The 25,093-nt window shown below is 30.9% G+C and overlaps 1 protein-coding gene across 5 annotated transcripts in view; it reads left to right on the top strand.

Annotated features, from left to right (window-relative positions):
• The window catches only part of Dh31-R (Diuretic hormone 31 Receptor), a 666,929-nt gene that overhangs the window by 313,532 nt on the left and 328,304 nt on the right, over positions 1-25,093 (top strand). For all 5 annotated transcript variants that reach the window (XM_072532514.1, XM_072532513.1, XM_072532511.1 and 2 more), the window contains one exon: positions 20,652-20,762. In XM_072532514.1, coding sequence (XP_072388615.1) covers positions 20,652-20,762 — 111 coding nt within the window. The remainder of the gene's footprint in view (positions 1-20,651; positions 20,763-25,093) is intronic.

Genomic DNA, 25,093 nt, shown 5'->3' with positions numbered 1-25,093 from the left:
GCATCTTCAGGTCACGATACAAAGTTAAAATGCTGAAAATAATAATCCCATATTAGGGTGTTGTCTAATAAAGATAAAACATAGGTAGGTGATATAAATTATATAAATTACAGTAATTATGCCAATATTACATGTCTGTGGTTTATAAATGAATAAAATGTTTAAGCAGACAAGGTAAGACCCACAAATTGGTAACATAGTCTATTAAACTGTAATGAATTAATAAATAAACAAATAAATAAACATTACTTACATAGAGAAGAAAATGGCAAAAGGTAGACCGGTCCATCTGGCCTTTGTTGATCTAAAGAAAGCATATGACTCAATACCTAGAGTCAAATTATGGGAAGCAATGAATGATCTCGGAATCCGACAAACACTAATAAAAGCAGTTAAAGCACTATACAAAGAAAACAAAGTAGCTATTAAATGTGGAAATAAAGCCTACAATCCATTTAAGACGACAAAAGGACTTCTACAAGGCTGTGCTACGTCCCCTACTCTGTTTAAAATATTCTTGGAAAAGACACTCAAACCATGGAGGAGAAAGTGCGAAGGAATGGGCATACCAGTAAGAGACGAATACCTATACACCTTAAGTTTTGCCGACGATCAAGTAGTCATCGCACAAGATAAAGAAGATCTCAGCTTTATGCTCAGAAAACTAGAAGAAGAATATAAAAACAACGGAATGGAAATAAACTTAGAGAAAACCGAATACCTAACAACAGAAAACAAGGATATGAGAAACCTAGAGATAGACGAGGGAAGACAAATAAATGGAACAGATAAATTCAAGTATTTAGGAACCATAATATCGAACCAGGGAACAACAGAAGAAGATATAAACAACAGACTGAGACAAACAAGAAACTGTATAAGACAACTAAACTCAGTGTTGTGGGATAAGAACATTACGATAAAGACAAAAAAGAGAATATATAACACCCTGACAAGAAGTATCCTGACATATGGGTCCGAAAACTGGACAATAAACAAGAGAAATAGAGGTAGAATAAGAGCAGTAGAAATGGAGTTCCTGAGGAGAAGCTGTAGACTTACAAAAAGAGACAGAATTAAAAACGCAGAGATTAAGCGGAGAATGGGAGTGCAATCAGACATAATCGACTATATAGAGGAGAAGAGACTATCCTGGTACGGCCACGTCAGAAGAGCGGACAGAGGACGCTGGATAAACAAAATCACAGAATGGAGCCCGATTGGAAGAAGAAAGAGAGGAAGACCCCGAAGGTCATTCAGAGATGAAATCGACGAGGCTATGGAGAAAAGAACCCTGCGAGATGGAGACTGGAATGACAGGGAAAATTGGAGAAAACGGTTGAGTGAAGGAAGACAGTGAAAACTGTGGAAATCCTTAGTAGTAGTAGTACATGCCGGTACTCTATTAATTGATGGTTGAAAAAACATGGTTCAAACTATCTTGTATTGTTGATTGGAGAACTCAGGTCAACTATTGTAATTGTTTAACAGTAAACGGGGAAGTTCTTGAGGAGACAGATTTTATCCAATGAAGTAGAGATAGGTGAAATGTATTGTTTGTTTGATGAAAGTAATGTTCTATACCGTTAAGTTCTTTAAAGTTATTTATATTTATTCTGGAGATATATTTATGAAATGTGTGTTATTTATTGAGATTTTATGTTTTGTTTTGGAAGGTGACAGTTGTAAGACAATGAATAAGAATGGATGTACAAATTGTGTGGGTGTGCAATTATATAAGCTTGTAGTTATCAAATTTCTTTGATAAAGTTGTTGCAATATCTGGCAAATTTTGTAAAGTCAAAAAATTTTTATGTTAAATTTAGATTAAGACACTTTTACACACACAGAAACACACAGAAAACACTTAAAAAACGGGGGACGAAACAGACATTTAATTTAAAAGGGGGAGTATTTTAAAAAGAACTACATTTCTTACTAGGAGACAATAAGTTTTTTTATGCTATATATCAGATTTTAGAGGTAAACTTGACAAATGTAGGTTAAAGTGTGACAGTTCTTCTTCTATTTTAAATGCTGTAAGTTAAGTTATCTAGTTTATGAAATAAGCTGATATTAATAAATGTCTAAAATTTTTAATTTTAGATATTAAAGTTATTTGATGTGTTAATATTGGCATACTTTAACAAACTTTAAATAATTGATTTCAATGTAACAATATAAATAATTGTAATACTTATTCTATGATAACTAACTCAGCTTAGTCAAAGTTACAGAACAAACTTAAGTGATTATTTGTTAATTAAATAAAAGATGTACATTTGTAATCAAAATGTATAACGTATAACAAAATTACAAACTTTCTTTGAAATAATTGTTGGTGTGAGTTATCTGTCATGGTGTGTATAAGTATTTTCAAATATTTATTCCAGTTCTGATATGTTAATTTGGAACTTAAATAATAAGCAAATAAACCATTGTTGATAAAATTATTGATAAATTAAAAAAAATTGACTGAATCATTAAGTATTCAATAGTTAGTTGGTAAAAACTACATTTTCCTAAAACTATATTAAACATCAGTATTGAACTGGTATGGTACCTCAACTTATTTAACCCAAAATTATTATTACACCCCATCTGGTTGCGACATACACTCATTTTACAAAATATTTAATTTCAAATTTAACACGTGGTTTGATTGTTCCCAACACAACATGGTAAAGTCGTTCAGACTGGCAGTATTAATTAAATAGAATTTTGTTATTCCTAATAATATGCAAATCTACATTTCCAAATAGAAATATTATATTTTAACTATAAACTGTTCTAAATTTGAAATTGTTAAAGTGTCACAGAACTTATTTTACAAACTCACCATTTTCATGTCGGTGTGATGATACTTCTGCTCATGGTATAGAAAAATTGAAATAAAAATAATTTTACTTTACACCGGTTTAAATAGAGAACCTTTTACCTGTTGGTATAACCAATTTCCGGTCCCAACTGTCAGATATTAAAATTACCAACTAACTATTGAATACTTAATGATTCAGTCAATTTTCTTTAATTTATCAATAATTTTATCAACAATGGTTTATTTGCTTATTATTCATCATTATAAGTGGCTCGCAATCCGTTGTGGATCTTGGCCTGCTCACAAAGAAGTCGCCACTCCTGTCGATTCCTGGCAACTTCCCTCCATCTTCTAACCCCTAGAATCTGTAGGTCTTCTTCCACATCATCAATCCATCTCATTCGTGGTCGTCCTCTGCTTCTTGTGCCCTCTGGTTTTGAAAATGTTAATCTCTTCGTGTATTCGTGATCTGACATCCTAGCAATGTGTCCAGCCCATCTAAGTCTCTGCACTTTAACGAATTTCAGAATATCTGTATCGGTGTATAACTAATACAGTTCAAAGTTGTATCTTCGACGCCATAGCCCATTTTCATTTACGGCCCCAAAAATCTTTCTAAGAATTTTTCTCTCAAAAATACCAAGAAGTCTTTTATCATTTTGAGATAAGATCCACTGCTTATTATTAAAGTTCCAAATTAACATATCAGAACTGGAATAAATATTTGAAAATACTTATACACACCATGACAGATAACTCACACCAACAATTATTTCAAAGAAAGTTTGTAATTTTGTTATACGTTATACATTTTGATTACAAATGTACATATTTAATTTAATTAACAAATAATCGCTTAAGTTTGTTCTGTAACTTTGACTAAGCTGAGTTAGTTATCATAGAATAAGTATTACAATTATTTATATTGTTACAATGAAATCAATTATTTAAAGTTTGTTAAAGTATGCCAATATTAACACATCAAATAACTTTGATATCTAAAATTAAAAATTTTAGACATTTATTAATATCAGCTTATTTCATAAACTAGATAACTTACCTTACAGCATTTAAAATAGAAGAAGAACTGTCACACTTTAACCTACATCTGTCAAGTTTACCTCTAAAATCTGATATATAGCATAAAAAAACTCATTGTCTCCTAGTAAGAAATGTAGTTCTTTTTAAAATACTCCCCCTTTTAAATTAAATGTCTGTTTCGTCCCCCGTTTTTTAAGTGTTTTCTGTGTGTTTCTGTGTGTGTAAAAGTGTCTTAATCTAATTTTAACATAAAAATTTTTTGACTTTACAAAATTTGCCAGATATTGCAACAACTTTATCAAAGAAATTTTATAACTACAAGCTTATATAATTGCACACCCACACAATTTGTACATCCATTCTTATTCATTGTCTTACAACTGTCACCTTCCAAAACAAAACATAAAATCTCAATAAATAACACATTTCATAAATATATCTCCAGAATAAATATAAATAACTTTAAAGAACTTAATGGTATAGAACATTACTTTCATCAAACAAACAATACATTTCACCTATCTCTACTTCATTGGATAAAATCTGTCTCCTCAAGAACTTCCCCGTTTACTGTTAAACAATTACAATAGTTGACCTGAGTTCTCCAATCAACAATACAAGATAGTTTGAACCATGTTTTTTCAACCATCAATTAATAGAGTACCGGCATGTAAGTAATGTTTATTTATTTGTTTATTTATTAATTCATTACAGTTTAATAGACTATGTTACCAATTTGTGGGTCTTACCTTGTCTGCTTAAACATTTTATTCATTTATAAACCACAGACATGTAATATTGGCATAATTACTGTAATTTATATAATTTATATCACCTACCTATGTTTTATCTTTATTAGACAACACCCTAATATGGGATTATTATTTTCAGCATTTTAACTTTGTATCGTGATCTGAAGATGCTTTGCATATTATAGAAAGCGAAACCGGTCGTCCGATTAGTTAAATTAAATTGATTGTGAGTAAGTCTAACTTATTATTTCTTTTACAATTTCATTTATATTGATATTTTTAATATCTTTACCATACTCCACCGTGTCAGACCAATCGGATAGAATAGGGTTGACAGAAAAATACACGATATTTTTGTCTCACTGTCATAATACTTAAATATATAAATATAAATTATTTTTTCAAATATCTCTACTGAATGTTGGATGTCGCCACAAGTTTTATATACCCGTTTAACTAACATGACTTGTTGCTTACAGTTATCATTGTCACAGATTAGCTATATATAGTAGAAATTGACTTAGGTGTCATGAAAAAACTTTTATTTTGGTACTTACTTTGGTCTATAATGCACGGAAGTCGACAACATTCCGCAGGAATATGGCAGTTTAAGAAGAAAAAGAAATTGATTACTATTTTTGAAATGTCATTGTTCTCACTATTGATATAGTTATTCCATTGTTTGCGCTATAAATCTGTACCTACAATTTTCTCTTCTTTAGAACATTTTTGTACCTATTTTCTATGCAATTTCGGTTAATTTTACTTAACAATTAAAATTGTTAACCTTAAATTGGATTTCTTTGGATGTAGAAAATACCTGTTTCTTTCAAATTGGATTTAAAATCTATCCAAACTAAAATCGTTCCATTTCGTTAAATGTTAAAATGTTTGCAAACCGTTTAGACTTTCAGAGCAAATAATTGAAAAAGAGGGAAGTAAGAAGCAACCCGCAAGTTACAATTAAAAGCAATTCTGCTGAAAATATTAATTTAACAGGCACTTAGCTCTACAATTAAGAAGAGCTAAATTGTATTTACCTTGGCGCCTGTTTCACTTCGCCTCGCATCCGAAAATCCAGCTTTTCCATTTCATCCCGAGTAGATAGACCAGTGTGCAAGGGCTCTTACAGCCCTACAACGAATTAGCCCAAAATTAAAGTGAGAAAAGAATGCGAATAACTCGGAATCTCTTAATAAGCAAAAACATATTTATACAGATGAATTTAATTAAAAAAAAATTTGTGAAATATTTATAGAGACTAGGGATAGATTAAAATACGTATTCGGTCGTTTTTTACATATGTATGGCATTATTTATAAATTATTCTTTATTAGCACAGTCTGGTTATGCAAAAATCATCTACTTCACGGCAAAATTTTTCGCTAATATCTGAAAATTTTAAGACATAGGTGGGAATTACTAGATGACAAATAGATGAAAAAGTACTCGTATTTTTACCGTGCCTTTCTTTTTAATTAATAATTTATGGTCACCATTTAATTTTATGTCTGTAAGTTTTTTTCCTTATATTTTACATAAAAAATATTTATATCATTTTTTTATATCAAGAATATCTTTATTTTCCCGTTTTTTAAATCAAAATTGATAAATAATTTACGAAGATATTTGCAAAAAAGCTGTTTTTTGCACTAATTTATAAATTTTATTAATTTTTTTATTAACAAAACAAAATGTTATTAATACATTTGAACATCGAGGAATAACCAAATTTTTTTTTTCGAAATTTCCCCCCGATCTGCCAAATAGTTTAAAAGTTATTTAATTAATTTATCCCTGAGGCTAAATATTTAAACTATTGAACTTACTCTATTAATGATGCTAGACATATTTAGCAAATTTCATAGGATTTTTTAAGACTTAAACTATCTCAGAAGTTAAATGCACATTGCGTTTTCATCGAAATTATTTACAAAATAAACGTTTGAAAAAGGGATATGTTTTTTACTTAAAAACAATTGTAATAACTTCTATATTTTTTAAGCTACAGACTTGTACGTACCACAATTGGATAGCTGGTGAAAAATTCACATTAAAAACAACCTTCTATGACCAATAGAAACGAAGTTAGGGACTATTTTAAAAAAAAATCATATCTCCATTTGTCATATCTCCATCATGTCTCCTGAAGAGACCTAAGAAGGTCGAAATACGTATCAGCGGTTGTTGCTGCACTGCATCAAAACAAAAATCTAATACCGTCATTCTGTTTTGTTATTTACTTCGTTGGAAGTACGAGAAACTGAATTCACTACGAATTTTGACTAGGATGAACGGCTTGTGGAATGCAATTTTAGATTCCCTTGCCGAGTAATTCATCCAGCTGTTTGTTTCGCAAATTTTAGGAAACACAGTGGTTAAGATTTGAATTCGGTTTCGCTAAGTAGAAATCGTTTGATTTCTCTTTTTGTTTTTAGATGGCGTAGTTACGTCCGTATATAGTTATTTTAATAACTATTGTCTAGGACGGGGAAGATTTTTGTTTTGGTTCAGAGCAGTGACTATACCGTTCTGAAGAGACCTAAGAAGGTCGAAATACGTATCAGCGGTTGTTGCTGCACTGTATCAAAACAAAAATCTAATACCGTCATTCCATATCTCCATTGTTTATAAACATTAGGAAGTAAAATTTGCACAAATTATGAATGAAAATCTAAACTTTATATTGAAACTAGTAGCTATAAAATTAATTCAATTTTTCAAAACTTACTGCCCTTCGAAACTAAGGTACTTTACGATAACTGTTTCAGCTCCGTTTTTTTTTGAGATAGGAACTTTAGATTAAAACACGTAAGAAAAATTTACATTATCTCGGCTTCCAATGCAGCTAGAAGGCTCAGAAGACAGACCTCTGGGGAGGTCGTCTAAATAGAAATAACTACATAGTTTTCACTGGCCGAGAAATATGGGAAAGCTCGGAGAAATTGAGTCCATTTGAAATTTATCGTAAAAACTTACTCTTTTTTTTTAATTTGGCTGAAATAGTCTGTCTAATAATGACATCATTTTCACCCCCTCCCTGTAAATCTCCAAAAATCCTAGAAAATCAACATATGTATTTTTTTTTATTTTATATCAATGACGTAATAATACTTATATATTTTATAAATTAAATTTCAGGTAATTTTTTACACATTATATTATTATATTCCTTGTAATTATTATAATTATGTTGATTTTCCGGGATTTTCCGAGATTTTTGGGAGGGTGAAAATTATGTCATCATTATTAGATAATACTGCGACAGACTATTCCAGCCAAATTAAAAAAAAAATTACGGTGAATTTCAAATGGACTCAATTTTTCCGAGGTTTCCCATATTTCCCGGCCAGTGAAAACTATGTAGTTATTCATGTTTCGACGAGCTACCCCAGATAAAAAAGAGGCTTCTAGCTGCATTGGAAGCCGAGACAATGTAAATTTTGTTTACGTGTTTCAATTTGAAGTTCCAATCTCGAAAAAAAAATGGAGCTGAAACAGTTATTCCCTCCACTTTTTTATGTTGATCTTTCGAAAGTACCTTCGTTTCGAAAGGCAGTAAGTTTCGAAAAATTGAAAGAGTTTTATAGCTATAAATTTCAATATAAAGTTTAGATTTTTATTTAAAATTTGTGCAAATTTTACTTCTTAATGTTTGTAAACAATGGAGTTATAATTTTTTAAAAAAGAGTCCCTAACTTCATTTCTATTGGTTATGGAAGTTTTTTTTAATGTTTTTCACCAGCTATCCAATGGCTGTACGTACAAGTCTGTAGCTTGAAAAATATAGAAGTTATTACAATTGTTTATAAGTAAAAAATATACCCCTTCAAACGATTATTTTGTAAATAATTTCGATAAAAACGCAATATCAATTTAACTTTTGAGATAGTTTAAGCCTTAAAGAATCTTATGAAATTTGCTAAATGTGTCTAGCATCATTAATAGAGCCAGTTCAATAGTTTAAATATCTAGCCTCAGGGATAAATAAATTAAGTAACTTTTAAACTATTTTACCGATCTTTGGGAAATATCGCACAAATTTAAAAGACGGTAATTCCTCGATGTTCAAATGTATTAATATCATTTCATTTTTTTAATAAAAAAAAACTAATAAAATTTATAAACTAGTGCGAAAAACTGCTTTTTTGTAAATATCTCCGTAAATTATTTATCAGTTTATGTAAAATATAAGGGAAAAAACAAAAGAAAAAGCTCAAATTGTGACCATAAATTATTGTTTAAAAAACAACGCAAGGTAAAAATACGAGTACTTTTTCATCTATTCGTCATCTATTAACCCCCACCTAGATCTTAAAAGCTTCAGATATATGCGAAAAATTTTTCGACCTATTTTTTAACCAAACTGGGCTATATACATATATATATATATATATATATATATATATATATATATATATATATATATATATATATATATATATATTGTTAGACTTCTTGGTACAACGAATGCTTCAACTATGAAAGATGATGATTGGGTAATATTTTTTTTTCTAATTTAGTTTTTTTTTTCTAAATCTGTTTTTATGTTGTTCTGTTGCTCTTTTAATTTATCTATTCCACTAGTAATTTGACTTACCTCTAACTGAACATTTTCGTCAATTTGAGATATACTATTTATGATTCCTACCTTACCTTTTCTTGTCTACGAGTCGCCTTCAACTTCCTACGCTTCTTTTTTTCTCTTCCTCTTCTTGTCTACGCTTCTCCTTTTCTTCATCCATTTTTAAAAACTATGAGGGGGGTTCGGTCGTATCCATTTCTTTATCAAATTTAGTAGATCTTGTATTTGCCAGAAACAATTACTTAATGCTCCTTTAACCCACCGCTGTCACCAATGTTACACTTCTTTAAATTACTGTATTCAAACACTAACAATATTCCAATACTTTTACTCAATGACAACTATCAATTTCAAAAAAAAATTTTCGAGACACAGGTTACCAAAAGTTAGTACGTTAAAATTCTCTCAGCTGGAAATTCCTGTATATAACATTTTTACATACCTAGGTGTTACCTTGGATTTAAAATTAACTGAAACGAGCATATTATTAATTGTATTTCCAAATGTTAAAAAAGCCTTAATATCATTAAGGCCGTTAATCGATACGATTGGGGAGCAGACCCGAAAATAAACTTATTATTTTACAGAGCATGTACTAGATCAATTTTGGACTATGGAAGCTTTTTCTATAGACCAGCAACAAAATCTCGTTTGATTAAATTGGATCGAATACAATACAAAGCTTTAAGGTTAGTCCTAGGAGCAGAATGTAACAAGCCACCTTTGCATTTAGGACTTCTATTTTTGGCAGAAAAATTTATTCTTAAATGCCAGTTTAATAATCAAAACAGATTATTAAAAAAAATATGTCTCTCTGTTGAAAATCTACCAAACAAATGGTGGGCAAATAAAACTCTCCAACTCTAGCTGTTGCTTTTCCCAATTTATCACAATATTCATTCAATGGAGAAGGGATTCCATTCTTTGGCGCTACAATTATGACATACTATATGAATATCAACCTGCTGTAGTAATTCCTTTATCTATTTCAATCGTTCACGAAGATTTTAGTACATAACAAGCTGGAAGACCGTAACTATTCTTGTAAAATTTATACCGATGGCTCAAAATCGCCTGTTGGTGTTAGCTGTGCCATTTACATAGACAGTATTCAAGATTATTTTCAGTACAAATTAAAATCAGATTGCTCAATATTCACAGCTGAATTGGTAGCCATTGTGAAGGCGTTGGATTGGATAGTTAATAGCACATTATATTTTGGACGATATATAATTTTTGGACTAAATACATATATACCAACAAACTAATTGTGGATGCGCTTGAAAAACTAAGGATCCTAACTTCTCTAAAAAGAATTGTTAAATTTGTGTGGGTTAAAGGTCACTCTAATATTCCAGGCAATGAAAAAGTAGACCATTTGGCTAAAGACGCTACTTTAGTGGGTATAGAGTACAACGAGTTGCCCAAATGGGATATAGTTTCAGCTAGGAAGAAACATTTTAGACTTAATTGGGAAATTATGTGGTAATCCTTTACTAACAGTAGCAAAAATACATACTGCAGTATATATCCAACTCTTCCATCTACTCCCCCAAATTACAGAAGCCCCATCTCTCGGAAAATTTATACTATGTACCTTAGATGCCTTTTTGGACATGCTAAAGTAAACGCTTACCTATATAAAATAAATCTTTCCAAAACTGACATATGTGAATGTAATGGCAGTTATGCCGACCTTAACCAATGGATGTTTCAACGTCGGTATAATCAAAAAGCCATAAAATTTTTATTTTAAGCCATCTCCCAACAAAAAATCGTACCACCGCAAACGTTTCATCTATTCTCTATTTAGGTAGTCGAAATCCAACTATTAGATCAATTTTATGGGAATTTTTCAAACGTACCAAACGAAAAATCTAAACTGCCTTTTCAGTGTTCTGTGAATCCGAAATGGTAGGACGTTAGTTGTAGTATTTCCCATTGTTTTTTCTTTATGTTATTGGAGAGGGTAACTTTATTACCAAACTTTCCACATTTAAAAGAGGCTAGTTGAACACCTAATTACTTCAAAATATTTATTAAGGACCACTGAAGCAATAAAGCAATTAAAATGTATTTTTCCTTCGATTTATTTATAGTGAACTTAGGGGCTGATTCAAAATTGATAATTATCGCAATTCTGATAATAATAAAAAGAGCTATACAAATATCATTAACTTTACAGTGCTGGGAGGCAGTAACAGAGATACATAAAATTGAGAGAAACAAACAGGTATACGGTTTAACACAAAACACCGGGTTTACAAGCGCATTTATCACTTACGCACCACGCACTTTTCGGGATCGACAACACACCCCAGCCCGTCTTTTGTCTAGCACTGTTTGTGGAGGGTGGAGAGAGGTTTTGAGGGAGATGGTCGCAAACACATTAACCCGAGAGGTGACGATCTGAGCGCACAAGTTGATAAAATAACTAAATACCTAAATATGATTAATATTATAAACAGGTTGTTTTTACAACAGTTATTTACCTTTAACCGTTACCTTTATTGTGTGTGTAAAAAAAAGTTACTTTGAAGGGCACCTTAGCGTGAAGCGTGTATTCCTGTTCAATCCTTAATTTATATTTAAATGGGAATAAGCCACAATTAAAGGTTAAAATACGTTTATTGACGTTTCAATTTCCACTTCGGAAATCGTTCTCAAAATACAAACATTAGTAAATTAAACAAATTTTGTTTTTTGTTACTTAGTGAAAAAATTCTTCTAATAATTTAATTTTATCTGACTCATCTATATTGACAATTCAGACATACCTTATACATTTTAAAGTAGAAGACTTTAAAATGATATTGCCAATATTGTTGAGTTGCGTTCCTGGGACGACTTTACTTATAAAATAGTTCATTCGATTACATGAAATCAACTTTAACTTGAGAATATCCGTCAGAAAAGATCATAACATGTAATTCGTCTTTAAAAAGACAAATACATGCCATGATGACAGTAAAATTCTCCTGTTAGTGATTCCATAGTAAATTATGAGGGAAAAACCAGGAAAAAACCTCATAATACTATCCCGACATGGTAAGTATTTGATCGTGCATGTGCATTTAGTTTACCTTCAATAAACACCAAATTCCGATTTTATATGTTTGTTATTTAAAAAACATAAATGATGTATTCTCTATATGTTACTGACTTACCAATACTGGTATTTTCCTTTTAATAACTTCCTCTTTCAATATGGGTAACCAGATCCTACTACATTCTGCCGAGGAATTCGCGACACAATTGGTCTCATTTAGCATAATTAGAGCCGCTTCTTTGATTTTTCTCTTTTTACCATCCGTTTCTTTTAGGACTATATTTGAATCATTCCATTGAACCCTATGTTCATTATCCCATGCGTGTTTACAGATTTGAGATCTATCAAATTCTCTATTTTTAATATAGGATTGATGTTCACTTATTCTAACATTTAATGGACTTGATGTTTCACCTAAATAAAACTGATCGCATTCACAAGGTATTTTATAAATGCAATTCTTTGTCCTTTCTTGTTCATTGTTAGGTTTGGTTTTGGACAAGATAGATCTCAACGTGTTTGTTCTTTTGAATGTTGTTGAAATGTTGAATTTATTTCCTATCCTTTTAAGCTTTTCCGATAATCCTTTTATGTATGGTATTGTTATTGTTCTCGTATTATTCCTTGCATATGCTGTAGGATCTCGTTCTAAGTTGTTTTGTTCTATTCGATCGATTGTTGAAAATTCCTTATTTATATTTAAATGGGAATAAGCCACAATTAAAGGTTAAAATACGTTTATTGACGTTTCAATTTCCACTTCGGAAATCGTTCTCAAAATACAAACATTAGTAAATTAAACAAATTTTGTTTTTTGTTACTTAGTGAAAAAATTCTTCTAATAATTTAATTTTATCTGACTCATCTATATTGACAATTCAGACATACCTTATACATTTTAAAGTAGAAGACTTTAAAATGATATTGCCAATATTGTTGAGTTGCGTTCCTGGGACGACTTTACTTATAAAATAGTTCATTCGATTACATGAAATCAACTTTAACTTGAGAATATCCGTCAGAAAAGATCATAACATGTAATTCGTCTTTAAAAAGACAAGTACATGCCATGATGACAGTAAAATTCTCCTGTTAGTGATTCCATAGTAAATTATGAGGGAAAAACCAGGAAAAAACCTCACCCTCAAACAGATGTTAACAAATGTTTTTCCTCCAAGAACGAATTTTCGTTAGTTTTGGCTCTATCGTATAAGGATTTAATAATTCCCTTTTTAATATTAATATTGTGATTTGATTTGAAATTTAAATATCTGTTGGTGTGTGTTGGTTTTCTATACACCTGAGTTTCGTATCCAGTATCGTTCTTAGAGATTAAAACGTCCAGAAAAGGTAATTTGTTATTATATTCCTTTTCCATGGTAAATGTTATTGTCTCTTCTTTATCGTTTATATCATTTAGGAATGTGTCCAACAACTCTGATCCATGAGGCCATATTGAGAATACATCATCTACATACCTCCACCATACTGAGGGTTTTAAATTTTGTTTAGAAACAATATTTGTTTCAAAATCTTCCATAAATATATTCCAATATTTATATTATATATAAATATAATATTTATATATAATATAAATTAATTTAAAATGCCACAAGAAATAGCTTCAGAACAATGTTCAATCCTTTTTTTATAGTCACCCAATTTTCTATGGGAAGGTTGGGAAATTGAGTTAATGAAAGAATTAATGAATTAGCGGTTAGGAAATTGTCAGAAATGAATTTAAAGGAAGTGAAGGAGTTAATTGTTTTATGTTTTTACGTATTCAACCAATTGTCTGGCTAAATAGGTCTTGAACCTTAGGCCAAAAAAAACGAATATTTTATATTTTGTTGTCAATATTCTTTTTTTGCGTTAGCATTATATGAGATTGGTTAGAACGTCAAAAATCAATAAATTAGTAGCACAAAATAAAAAATGGAGTAATGAATTTCCCTCTAATTTACTTTGCCGCCTCAAAAATATTAGAGACCTTTTAAAACTAATTATACCTACTTTATTAGGTTCGTTCTCTGGTAATATAATTATTTAGTCTAATTAATTTAATTAATTCGCATTTAACTTGTTTTTAATTTGATTTTGTCGTAGGATATTAAATATGTCAACTAAAAATTTAATTAACATTCATCGGACGGGGCTCAAAATATTACACAAAAGACGGGCTGGGGTCTAAACGGATCCCATTCTTAAATGAGTGAACTATGCTTATAGGAAAAATAATTGTACCAGTAACAAGTTATTTTTATAGTATTGACCATTTATTAGACTAAAGAATACACATTACTACAAAATATATTCTACTGCTGACGCTAAAAGACTAAATAACAACTATAAATTATTTGTACAATGTACACAAACTATCTCTGATTTTGCGTGTTCTAGACATACAAAATTGTTACATTTTACACATATTTTACTAGTTTTTCTGTCTTTGCCTCTACAACACACATGGCACCATCCCCTTGTATTTTTTGTTTGTTTTACTCAAGGCAAAGATAAATACCAAAAATAACAAGGAAAAAACACTTACTCTGTCCTATCAGTTTACAGTCTCTTGAAGTTGGAGATACTACAATACTTACAATTGTTAATGGGCGACAATTTGTAGCAGAAGTAAATTATTACAAATAAAAAAATATCTTTTTAAGTGAAACTATGTTTACAGGTTAACCTTTTTTAAAAACAAAACAAAATCTCTATTATGATTAGGTATTTACCAAATGTTAAAAATAGTGCTAGCTGTCATATGTCAATACTAAATCTTAAAATGGAGAACAATTAATATGACAGCAAGCTAGGCCACGCCCTAACATCTACATATTTAATTATTACAATTTTTTAAATTGTTATGAAAGCAATTATTATTAGAAAATGTCTATTTTTATTTTAAAAATCAACACAAAAGAGTTACCTGGATTTCACTAATATTTCTTTACTTTACATTTCTGTGGTTGGAACTGGAGATTCACTGCCATGCAAAAAACTACATCTTTAGTCTGGAATGACGACCAGCGATAACAAAATGAGGATGAAAGCTAGTACTGGAAATCAAACTTTGGAAACTCGTCTCCTTAAGAACTCAACAGTGGATCATGTGGGTATCTTTCGAATTTGTTAAAAAACGCCGTTTTACAAATCTCTTAGATGAGAAACGGCATAGAAAATAAAAAAATTACTATTCTTATCAGAACTGACACATTACATTGAGTATAAATAACTTTTTTTTACAAATTTGCCGGTTCTTTCCGACTAAAACATTTTGCGCCTGTTCTCAATAACTTCTCTTCCAAACCTTACTAACTACACATTTAACTTAACACTGTTACACATTTTCCATAAAAAGGGACAAAAAAACACAAAACATTTCAAATTTGATGTAAAATTTGGACCAACACCAACATAAATGCTATGAACAAAAAATTAGATTTTTTTAAATAAATAAGCCTAATATAGAATCATAAAAGAAACGTAAAATAGCATTTACGAAAATCTATACATCCATGAGAAAAAATCTGCAAGAGGTAAATTTTGTCAAAAAAATCAAGTGACACATTCCTTGCAAACTCTTGCCGTGCATTGCAAACATATCGGAGTCTTGCACATTATGCAAATATAAGTGGTTTTTCTTTCTTCAGTGATTCAGTATCATGGTCTGTTGGTAAATACCTGCATCCGAGTCCACATCACTTGCTCCAGAATCAATTTCCTCATTCCATTTTTGCAAAATTTCCTCAAATTTTTTCTCACCAAATTTAACCCTCTTTGAAGATCCAGGATGACTTTCAGAGTCCATTTCTTTACTCTTTTCCTAAAAACACAAAAATATTTTAAACAGTTCACATTTTACCCATATAAGACTAATTAAAAATACTACCTTAAAAACAGACTTCCGGTAAATTTTACCGGTTAAGATTTTTGATGTGAAAGTTAAGTTAAGAAATTGTTAAGTTTTTTGATAAGAAATACCGGATCTCTAGTTAAGGGTTAATCTTGTTACCCAGACAATTATAGGTATTCTTCTTCTTATTGCGACGTCTACTTTCAAAGATTGGCGATCCAAATGGCAATTGTAGCTTTGGGAACTGCTGCACGAAGGATTCTTGTGGATAAGCGGTCAAATCATCTTCTCAGGTATTTCAGCCACGAGCTCTGGCGTCTTCCAACTGATCTTTTGCCCTGAACTTTACCTTCCAATATGACATGGAGTAATTCATATTTTTCACCTCTCAACACATGACCCAAGTATTGCATTTTTCTCTCTCTGATTATAACATATAATAGTTATAGGTATGCACTTGTTCAATATGCGTGCCATTTGTTGAAATTTTTTTATACAGTTCAAGGTTGGTCATGTTTTGTTTTAAAAAAGTTTATTTCAAGGCCAACTTGTATACAAAAGCTCTTAAGATCTTTTGACAGAAGTTGACAGGTATGATCTACCCAGTATGCAATAAGGACTATGTCGTCTGAAAACCTCAAGTTGTTCAGAAACTCCTCATTTATAATGACTCCAATATGTTCCCAATTCTTTTCCAATTCAACAAGTGAAAAGTATTTGTTTCGCCACAGTACATTGCCACTGTAGCTGTTTACTTTATTATACTAGTTTTGTCAAAAGTAGCGAAACGGTAGAAAATTTCGCGAAATTTACTTGTAATTGAAAAATTAAACAACAGGTTTTCAATATTTTTCAAAAATCTATAGAAATGACACCAAACTATATGTAGGAAAACTTTAAAATCTTAAATAGGAACCCCCATTTTGATTGCATATTTGGATTTCATATTAAAAAATATTGTTGATAGATGGCGCTAAACAATACGATTTATCCTTATACCCTAGGTCAAATATTGTTAAATAAAAAACAAAGAACACAAGTTTAATATTTTTTAAAAATTGAATGACATTAAATACAACTCCTTACCTCTCTCTCCTGGGGGTGAGGCGAAGGGTAACTTTGGAGTCTTAAATGGAAACCTCCATTTTTTATTGCAGATTCAAATTCTACGTAAAAAACTGTATTCAGCACCATAAAAAATATTTTGCAGAACTCTGATAGTGTACTGACATTTGATTATGCATTTGTTATTCTGCGATTACAGTGACATCTATCGCGAATAGAAAAAAAATTTAGATAAAACTTACTTTTTCACATAGAATCCGAATATTGGGGTACAAAAAAATTAGTTTTCCATTAAGGATTTTAAAGTTGCCCTTGTTCTACTCCCAGGAGGGGGTCGTGTTTTGTGCCATTCTATAGAATTTTGCAAAAAAAAAACGTCTTTTTGCTTTATCTTTCAAAACTGTATTTCTCGAGATATTAGACTGTTTCCATAATTTGTTCATAACCTAAATTTCGCGAAAAATTCGACTGTCCTTCTTCTTTTCGCACACCCTGTATATATTCCGAAGAAGAGTTGTGAACTTATGATTAATACTGCACTCTGTTAGAGCTCTTAGCAAAAACTATTTTTTGTGTCTAAATGAAATTCTTCTTATTTTATCTGGTGCTTTAATACTGACACCTTTTTTATATCTTAGTTAAAGAAAATCCCACTGATTCATATTCCATATATAACTTATGCATAAACATAACTAATTATCTTGGAACGTATATGTTGAGCTTCAAGGCAGAATGCAATTTCCCCAATATTATCCAGGAAATTTCATAAATAGCAAACGAAAATTTATAACCTGCACCTTCCCGAGAGACGTGAGTGCAATTTTCAGTTAATAAAGACTTGTTTTGAAAATCGTCTCTCCTAGTTATTGTTGCAGTTTGGAATTTCAAATAAGTTTGTCAAAACACATTGGTGAACCAAAAAAATATATATGTTTATGTTTGTAACTTAAACTCTTAGTATATGAATTTTCTAAGATATTCCAATGCTCATGTTTGTCATATTTTTAAATCGCATCAGCTACTAAGTTAATAAAAAAGTGAGTACTACAGGGAAGTTATATACAAGTAAAGTAAATTATAATGTAATAAGTAGGTAGGTATGTAATCGAATGTAGGCAAACAATGGGTAATTTTATTACGAACACTTAAGGAAAATATTTCCTTAGGAAGTTCTTAGTTCCTATAGGAACATTAGAAAAGAATAAGAATTCCAGGTGAAGTAAGTTCACCTTGCAAACCGGCGCTCAAGTGTTTTAAAGGACAAAACAGTGAGCTTTGGGACGTCGGTCTTTTGATCTTAGTTGGGAGTATATTTATAAAAAAAATGAGGAATTCTAATATACCAATGAAAATGACAGAATTTGGTAGTGAAAGACAGGAGGAAATAAAGGGCGCCACCTAGTTCTTTGTTGAGGGACGAGGAAAATTCGACACTTGAACTATTAGAACGTTGGTTTAAGAAAAATAAACCTCTCTAAAGTTCACCTTACGTTAACACTTACCCTTAAGTTAGCAGGGACACATAAGCGGAATCCTACGCGGAATTTAACCTACGATATATTTTTTTACCTATTTTTCACTATTTTATTATTACCGGTTTTGCATGTTTTTTTCACCATTCGGACATTTATTTTAATTTTTAATGCTGAGATAAGATTTTTTTTCAATTTACTTTTTTTTAGCAATGTTTCTGTTCCACTTACGTTTATCTCTTGCTCACTTCTTGGCCATTTGTTTTTTACAACTGTTTGTTTCTATTCACCCTTATCACTTTCAGAATCAGTTTGTACCAGTATTGAAATTCTAGTACTTGAGTTAAATACGAAAAATCGTCTATGACTAGATCCGGGGGGTCACCTGGAGCAAAATTGGGATCTCTGTCGGGATCATTAAATTGTTCCCTTGAATTGTTTTACCCAAAATTTTGCCGTTATTTAATAAACTCTTGTAATATGATAACATGCACAGAATACCGACGTAAATTAAAGACGAATAACAACCTACTAAACGCAGCATCCCTTCAACGAGGCCACGGCGGCATCTTCCACATTTTGCAGGTGGTGCATCGAAGCGTCCAAAATATAAATTATGTATTCCGTGCAAAAATGAGGCAGCTCCGGAGTTGTCTTCTTTTGCACTAAATTCAATAAGAAGACATCTAAATATTCATTATATTTCCCTTACGAGTTACCCGAGCTGCTTCGTTTTTGCACCAATTCGATAGATTCGTGCAAAATCGATACACTGATATAAACGAAAAACTGTAAAAATATGTAGCTTCCTACTTTTTGCACCGATGTCTTTAATTGAGATTTTTTTGGAGTCCGTGGAAAATGTAAATTTGTACGGTTAGATAAATAAATTAATTGTGTTTTAGTATTCGTGTGAATAAATTCAAATAAACATTACATTACTAACACGAAAGGTACTTATTGTTGCATATTTTAATTCTTGTAACAACTCTTTTATTAATAGTTTTATTACATATTCTGGTACTTCTGTGTATTGTTTTCATATTTTCAAGAAGTTAGTAAGATCTTTATTTGCATATGTGTTTAATAGTTGGCATATTATAGTGTAGTAAATACTATAATTTATATTATCGTGTGATAATGTTTATTTTTTTATTTAAAATAATCTGTAATTTTCGTTAGGTAAAAATATTTTCTAATGTTATATTTGTAATTACTATTTAAATGGGAATAAGCCACAATTAAAGGTTAAAGTAAGTTTATTAACGTTTCAATTTCCACTTCGGAAATCGGTCTCAAAATACCAGTATTAGTAATTCAGTAACATATCGGGGATACATCATTCATGTTTTTTAAGTAACAAACATATAAAATTAGAATTTGTTGTTTGTTGAAAGTAAACTAAATGTACGACCAAATACTTACCATGTCGGAATAGTATTATGAGGTTTTTTCCTGTTTTTTTCCCACATAATTTACTATGGAATCACTAACAGGAGAATTTTACGGTCATCATGGCATGTGGTTGTCTTTTTAAAGATGAATTACATGCTATGAGTTTTTCTGACGAATATTCTCAAGTTAAAGGTGATTTTATGTAATCGAATGAACTATCTTACAAGTAAAGTCGTCCCAGGAACGCAACTCAACAATATTGGCAATATCATTTTAAAGTCGTCTACTTTAAAATGTATAATGTATGTCTGAATTGTCAATATAAATTAGTCAGATAAAATTAAATTATTAGAAGAATTCTTCACCAAGTAACAAAAAAACAAAATTTTATTAATTTACTAATGTTTGTATTTTTGAAATTGAAACGTCAATAAACTTACTTTAACCTTTAATTGTGGCTTATTCCCATTTAAATAGTAATTACTTTAAAATGCCACAAGAAAATAGCTTTAGAACAATGTTAAATTTGATATAGACATAAAGTGTACGCTAAAACTACAACTGCCTCAGATTTGAAGAAAATTGAATAATATATTGATACCTCCTTCTTTATTCTAGTTTTGTCATGCCCTGTGCACTTCGATGGTTGGTCTTGTTGGCCAGAAACGCCTGCAGGAACTGTAGCCAACCAATCCTGTCCAGATTTCATTCAAGGATTTGAACCTTCAAGTAAGTGACTAATACATAAAACTATATAAAAATATTTGGCGCAAAATCTCCGATGCATTGCTTGTACATTATGGTTGCATTCAAGAAATTAGTGACAAATTCTTTGTTTGATTTTTATGATTTACAAACATTTTCGTAAAAATGAATCTAATATTTTTAGATGGGCAAATAATTCAACAGAGTTATCCATAAAAGATATGGTATAAAATTATTCACAAAAATCTGAAAATTTTAAGTAGATGTCTATCGGCTAATAAAATTATTTCAATCTAAAATGTTGGCATCTGATATGCGAAGTTATTGTAAATAATAATAAAAAACATATAAGACTCATTAAAAAAACTAAGATACATGATTATTCAATTACGATACCCACAGCACAGAAAACAAACAACTGTAAAAGCTGCTCCTAAAAAGTTTTTGGGATTATTACAGAACGTACCCAACATTCCAGTCATTATTTATGCACCCGTAGCAGCGCCTGAAGTTCAAGATTTCAAAATTTAATGATAACTCTGGACTAGATTATGGCGGACTCACCGGACTAGACTATGGCGGACTCACCACTGCTATATGGAAAGCTTCTTGTGACTCACTGGTCTAACCATTAACAGATCTTTTTAAAAATTGCATAACTGATGGTATTTGCCCTAAATGTCTTACCAAACGAAATTTCCCCATTCTGGAAATTACGTACTACTAAAATAACAAACGGAGTTCGTTACTCTGCAATTTTTTTATCAATAGGTTGTAAAATAGGAACTATGTTTTAACATTTTTTTTATTTCCAAACTCGCATCATCCCATTTATGCTATTGATGCAAAAGAACAAAAAATATTTACATTCATAGAATAGTACAAAAATCAAATTTTGTATAAATAGTTTATTGGTTTTCTTCTTCTTTATGTGCCGTCTTCTACCGAAGGTTGGCGACCATCAAACGATAGGTTTTTGTGTTTTGTGCCGCATGTATTATGTTCGCAGCTTCTGGTATATGAAACCATTCTCTCAAGTTTCTCAGCCAGGATTTCTTCTTTCTGCTCAAACCTCTTCTACCTTCAATCTTGCCTTCCACGACAAGCTCTAGCAGACTGTACTTATCATTACGGAACACATGGCCCAGGTATGACGCTTTCCTCCTTTTAACAGTTGTTAACAATTCCACCTCTTTACCCATTCGTCTTAATACCTCTGTGTTGGTCACTTTGTCTGTCCAAGGTATTCTCAGTATACGTCGATACAGCCACATTTCTAGAGCCGCTAACTTCTTTATAGTTGCTGCTGTTAACGTCCACCCCTCAACTCCGTAAAGTAGCGTAGAGAGTACGTAGCATTTCGTAGCGCCATCGGAGGTTAACGCTTAAGTGGCGGTTGCTTAAGAGCTTTCTCATTTTGATGAATTTGGATCTTGCTATTTCAATTCAAATCTTAATCTCTTATTATTATTGCTTTTAAACATTGAATACTTTAGCACCGAATAACTTTTTAAATTCTTTGGCTCTTTCCGCACTGTGTAACTAACACTCCACTAGAAGATGTTTTATTGTTAGCGGGGTCTCACAAGCATAACACTTCGGTTAACGGTCTCTATCATCAGATGAACATGCGTAAGGCGACTATAACCAAGCCGCAATCGCGTGATGATCACTTAAAAAAAATGATTTTCCTGTATTTCTGTTAAGAAAATATTTGTCTTTGCTAGTTTATATTGTTTTATTTCATCATCTGTTACAAAGGCAGATGCTACACAATGTTGCATCTTAGATCTATCGGTGAATAACTGTTTGAATGAGGAATTAAGAAATTAAGTTTTATTTAAATGACTATTGGTTTCTTGCTTATTTTCTAACAATTATTCCAAATTTACTTACAAACTACCAAACTACTATTCTTATTTTCTGACAATTATTCCAAATTTACTTTCAAACTACCAAACTACTACTTTCCAATTTACTACTAAATTCTTTAGACATTAAGATTTAATTCATTTATAATTCATCTGCAGCTTTCACAAAATGGAATGTGGGTTTTTGCGTACTAAATATTTGAGGAGAGAATGGTTTGGTGACATTGTAATTGACATTGTAATTAATTCCTGTCTTCTTAAATCTAATATAAGTTCACCGAGGTCGGCCTGAAGACTTATGGTAGGAGTTATTCTAAATGCACCTCATATAATTCTAATTGCGTTATTTTAAAATTTTTAGAGCTGTTGTTGAAGCAGAGTAAGCATGGCATCCGTAATCGGTTTTAAAGAGGATCAGACTTTTATATAATATGAGTAAAGTTCTACTGTGCGCTCCCCAGTGCATACAAGAAAAACAATTCAAGATGTCTTCTTTGACATATTGCTGAAATATATTTGATATGATACTTTCAGGTTAGAGCTTGATCAAATATTAAGCCTAGATATTTAATTGTTTTACAATTGAAGTCTCTTACCCATAAGTTTTAAAGTAGGTATTTCCTTTGTCTGCTTTGGTCTTGAAAATATGATGCAACGAGTTTTATATGAAGCAAATTGAAAACCACTCCTCTCAGACCAAGCTATAAATTTATCAAGTATTTTTTTATTTAATTAGATGGCTTTGGTTAAGACCAATTTTAGCCAAAAAATGTATTTATTTAACCATAATAATATTTTTTTTATTGAAAGCTCATCATTCCTTACAATTATAATGCTTAACTCTCTGACTCACAACTTTTTATTTCCGCAGATAAAATTATTTTTTGGATAATATATTGGTAAAATATGATACTTTACACCCTGGAATTGTTTTTTCAAAATTTGCCCTAATATATGAAAAAAATAATATCTACAATTGTAGACATTGGTAGTCAATGAAATAAATTCTGATATTTATTGAAAAATGAAAATACAGTAGAAATTTAAATAAAATGTAAGTTAGTAATATAAAATGTAAGTATTTATTTTTCATGGAAATTCACAAACAGCGGTGATCTTTTTGAAGGTACAAAATTTGTAAATAAATAAATATGCACCTTACATTTAGTACAAGTCCATTTGGACTTGCCCTTGCAGCCAATATTTTTGCATCGTCCAGGAAGGGACACCCCAGTGTGCTCAGGCATATGGTTTATATTGTCCAATTGTACAACTTCAAGAGGCGTTACTTCAGTTCCTCATCAATAAAAATTTCCTCGATAACATCATAAAACTCGTCTGATTTTTCAAGTATATCCTCCATATCATAAAGAAAAGGATCTCCAATTTCTCTCAGAATTATATGTTAATCGTTACAATCACTTAAAGCTTTCTATATCAGGAAGACCCTTTTCTAGCTGTTTAAGAAGTTCTTTTTTCGTTAAAAATTTCCTTCTTGACATGACTTACTGAAATAAATAAAACATTTTAAAAAAATTAAACTTTTCTTTTATACAATTGTCCACAATTGTAAATATCACATTCTAGGGACTTGTTACAGTCACTACAAGAAATATTAAAAAATTTTATACACATCTAATAATATAATACTTGTATTACAAATATGATACAAAAGTAATAATGCTGCGATGCTACGTCTTCTCTGTCCTTTTTATGGTGTTGAATCGTGGACCTTGAACGAAGATATGTGCAGAAACCTGGAAGCATTTGAGATGTGGCTATATGGAAGAATGCTTAAGATCCCGTGAACTGACCGAGTCACAAATGAGGAGGTCCTCAGAAGAATGAATAAGAACCGAGAGGTACTGACCACCATCAAGTCCCGAAAGTTACAGTTCTTCGGACATATTATGCGAAATGAATCCAGATATGGTCTCCTTCAAACCATCCTGCAAGGAAAAATATTTGGAAAACCAGGTCCAGGAAGAAGAAGAAGATCTTGGTTAAAGAACCTCAGAATCTGGTTCAATACAACATCTGTGCAGCTTTTCCGCGCTGCTGCAGATAAGATAAAGATTGCCATGATGATCGCCAACATTCGTAACGGATAGGCACATCAAGAAGAAGAATTACAAATAAAAACATAAAATTGATTGGATGACCAATAATAATTGATATAATTATGGAATTACGAGAGCTTACTTACCGCATGTAAACAGCTGTTATAAGTTGATGCTTCTAATATTCTATATTAGAAGTCACTGTAAATTAGGCAATACTTATTACACAATATCTGTGGATGTATACGATATCGCACAACTGTAAAACGAAGCGAATTCTTGGTAGGGTGGATAATGAAAAAATATGTCTACTATTGTAGACGCCATGATTCAAAGAGTAACAGTATTAGTAGGGTAAAAGTTAATGTGTAAGCAAATTATCTTTTATTTTTTTTATTATTTAATTTATCTTTTATATGTACAA

The sequence above is a fragment of the Diabrotica undecimpunctata genome, chromosome 5, assembly GCF_040954645.1.
Source record: "Diabrotica undecimpunctata isolate CICGRU chromosome 5, icDiaUnde3, whole genome shotgun sequence".
NCBI classification, from domain to species: Eukaryota; Metazoa; Arthropoda; class Insecta; order Coleoptera; family Chrysomelidae; genus Diabrotica; species Diabrotica undecimpunctata.
The sequence above is the reverse complement of the archived record's forward strand: the minus strand, read 5'-3'. Positions and strand labels throughout refer to the sequence as shown.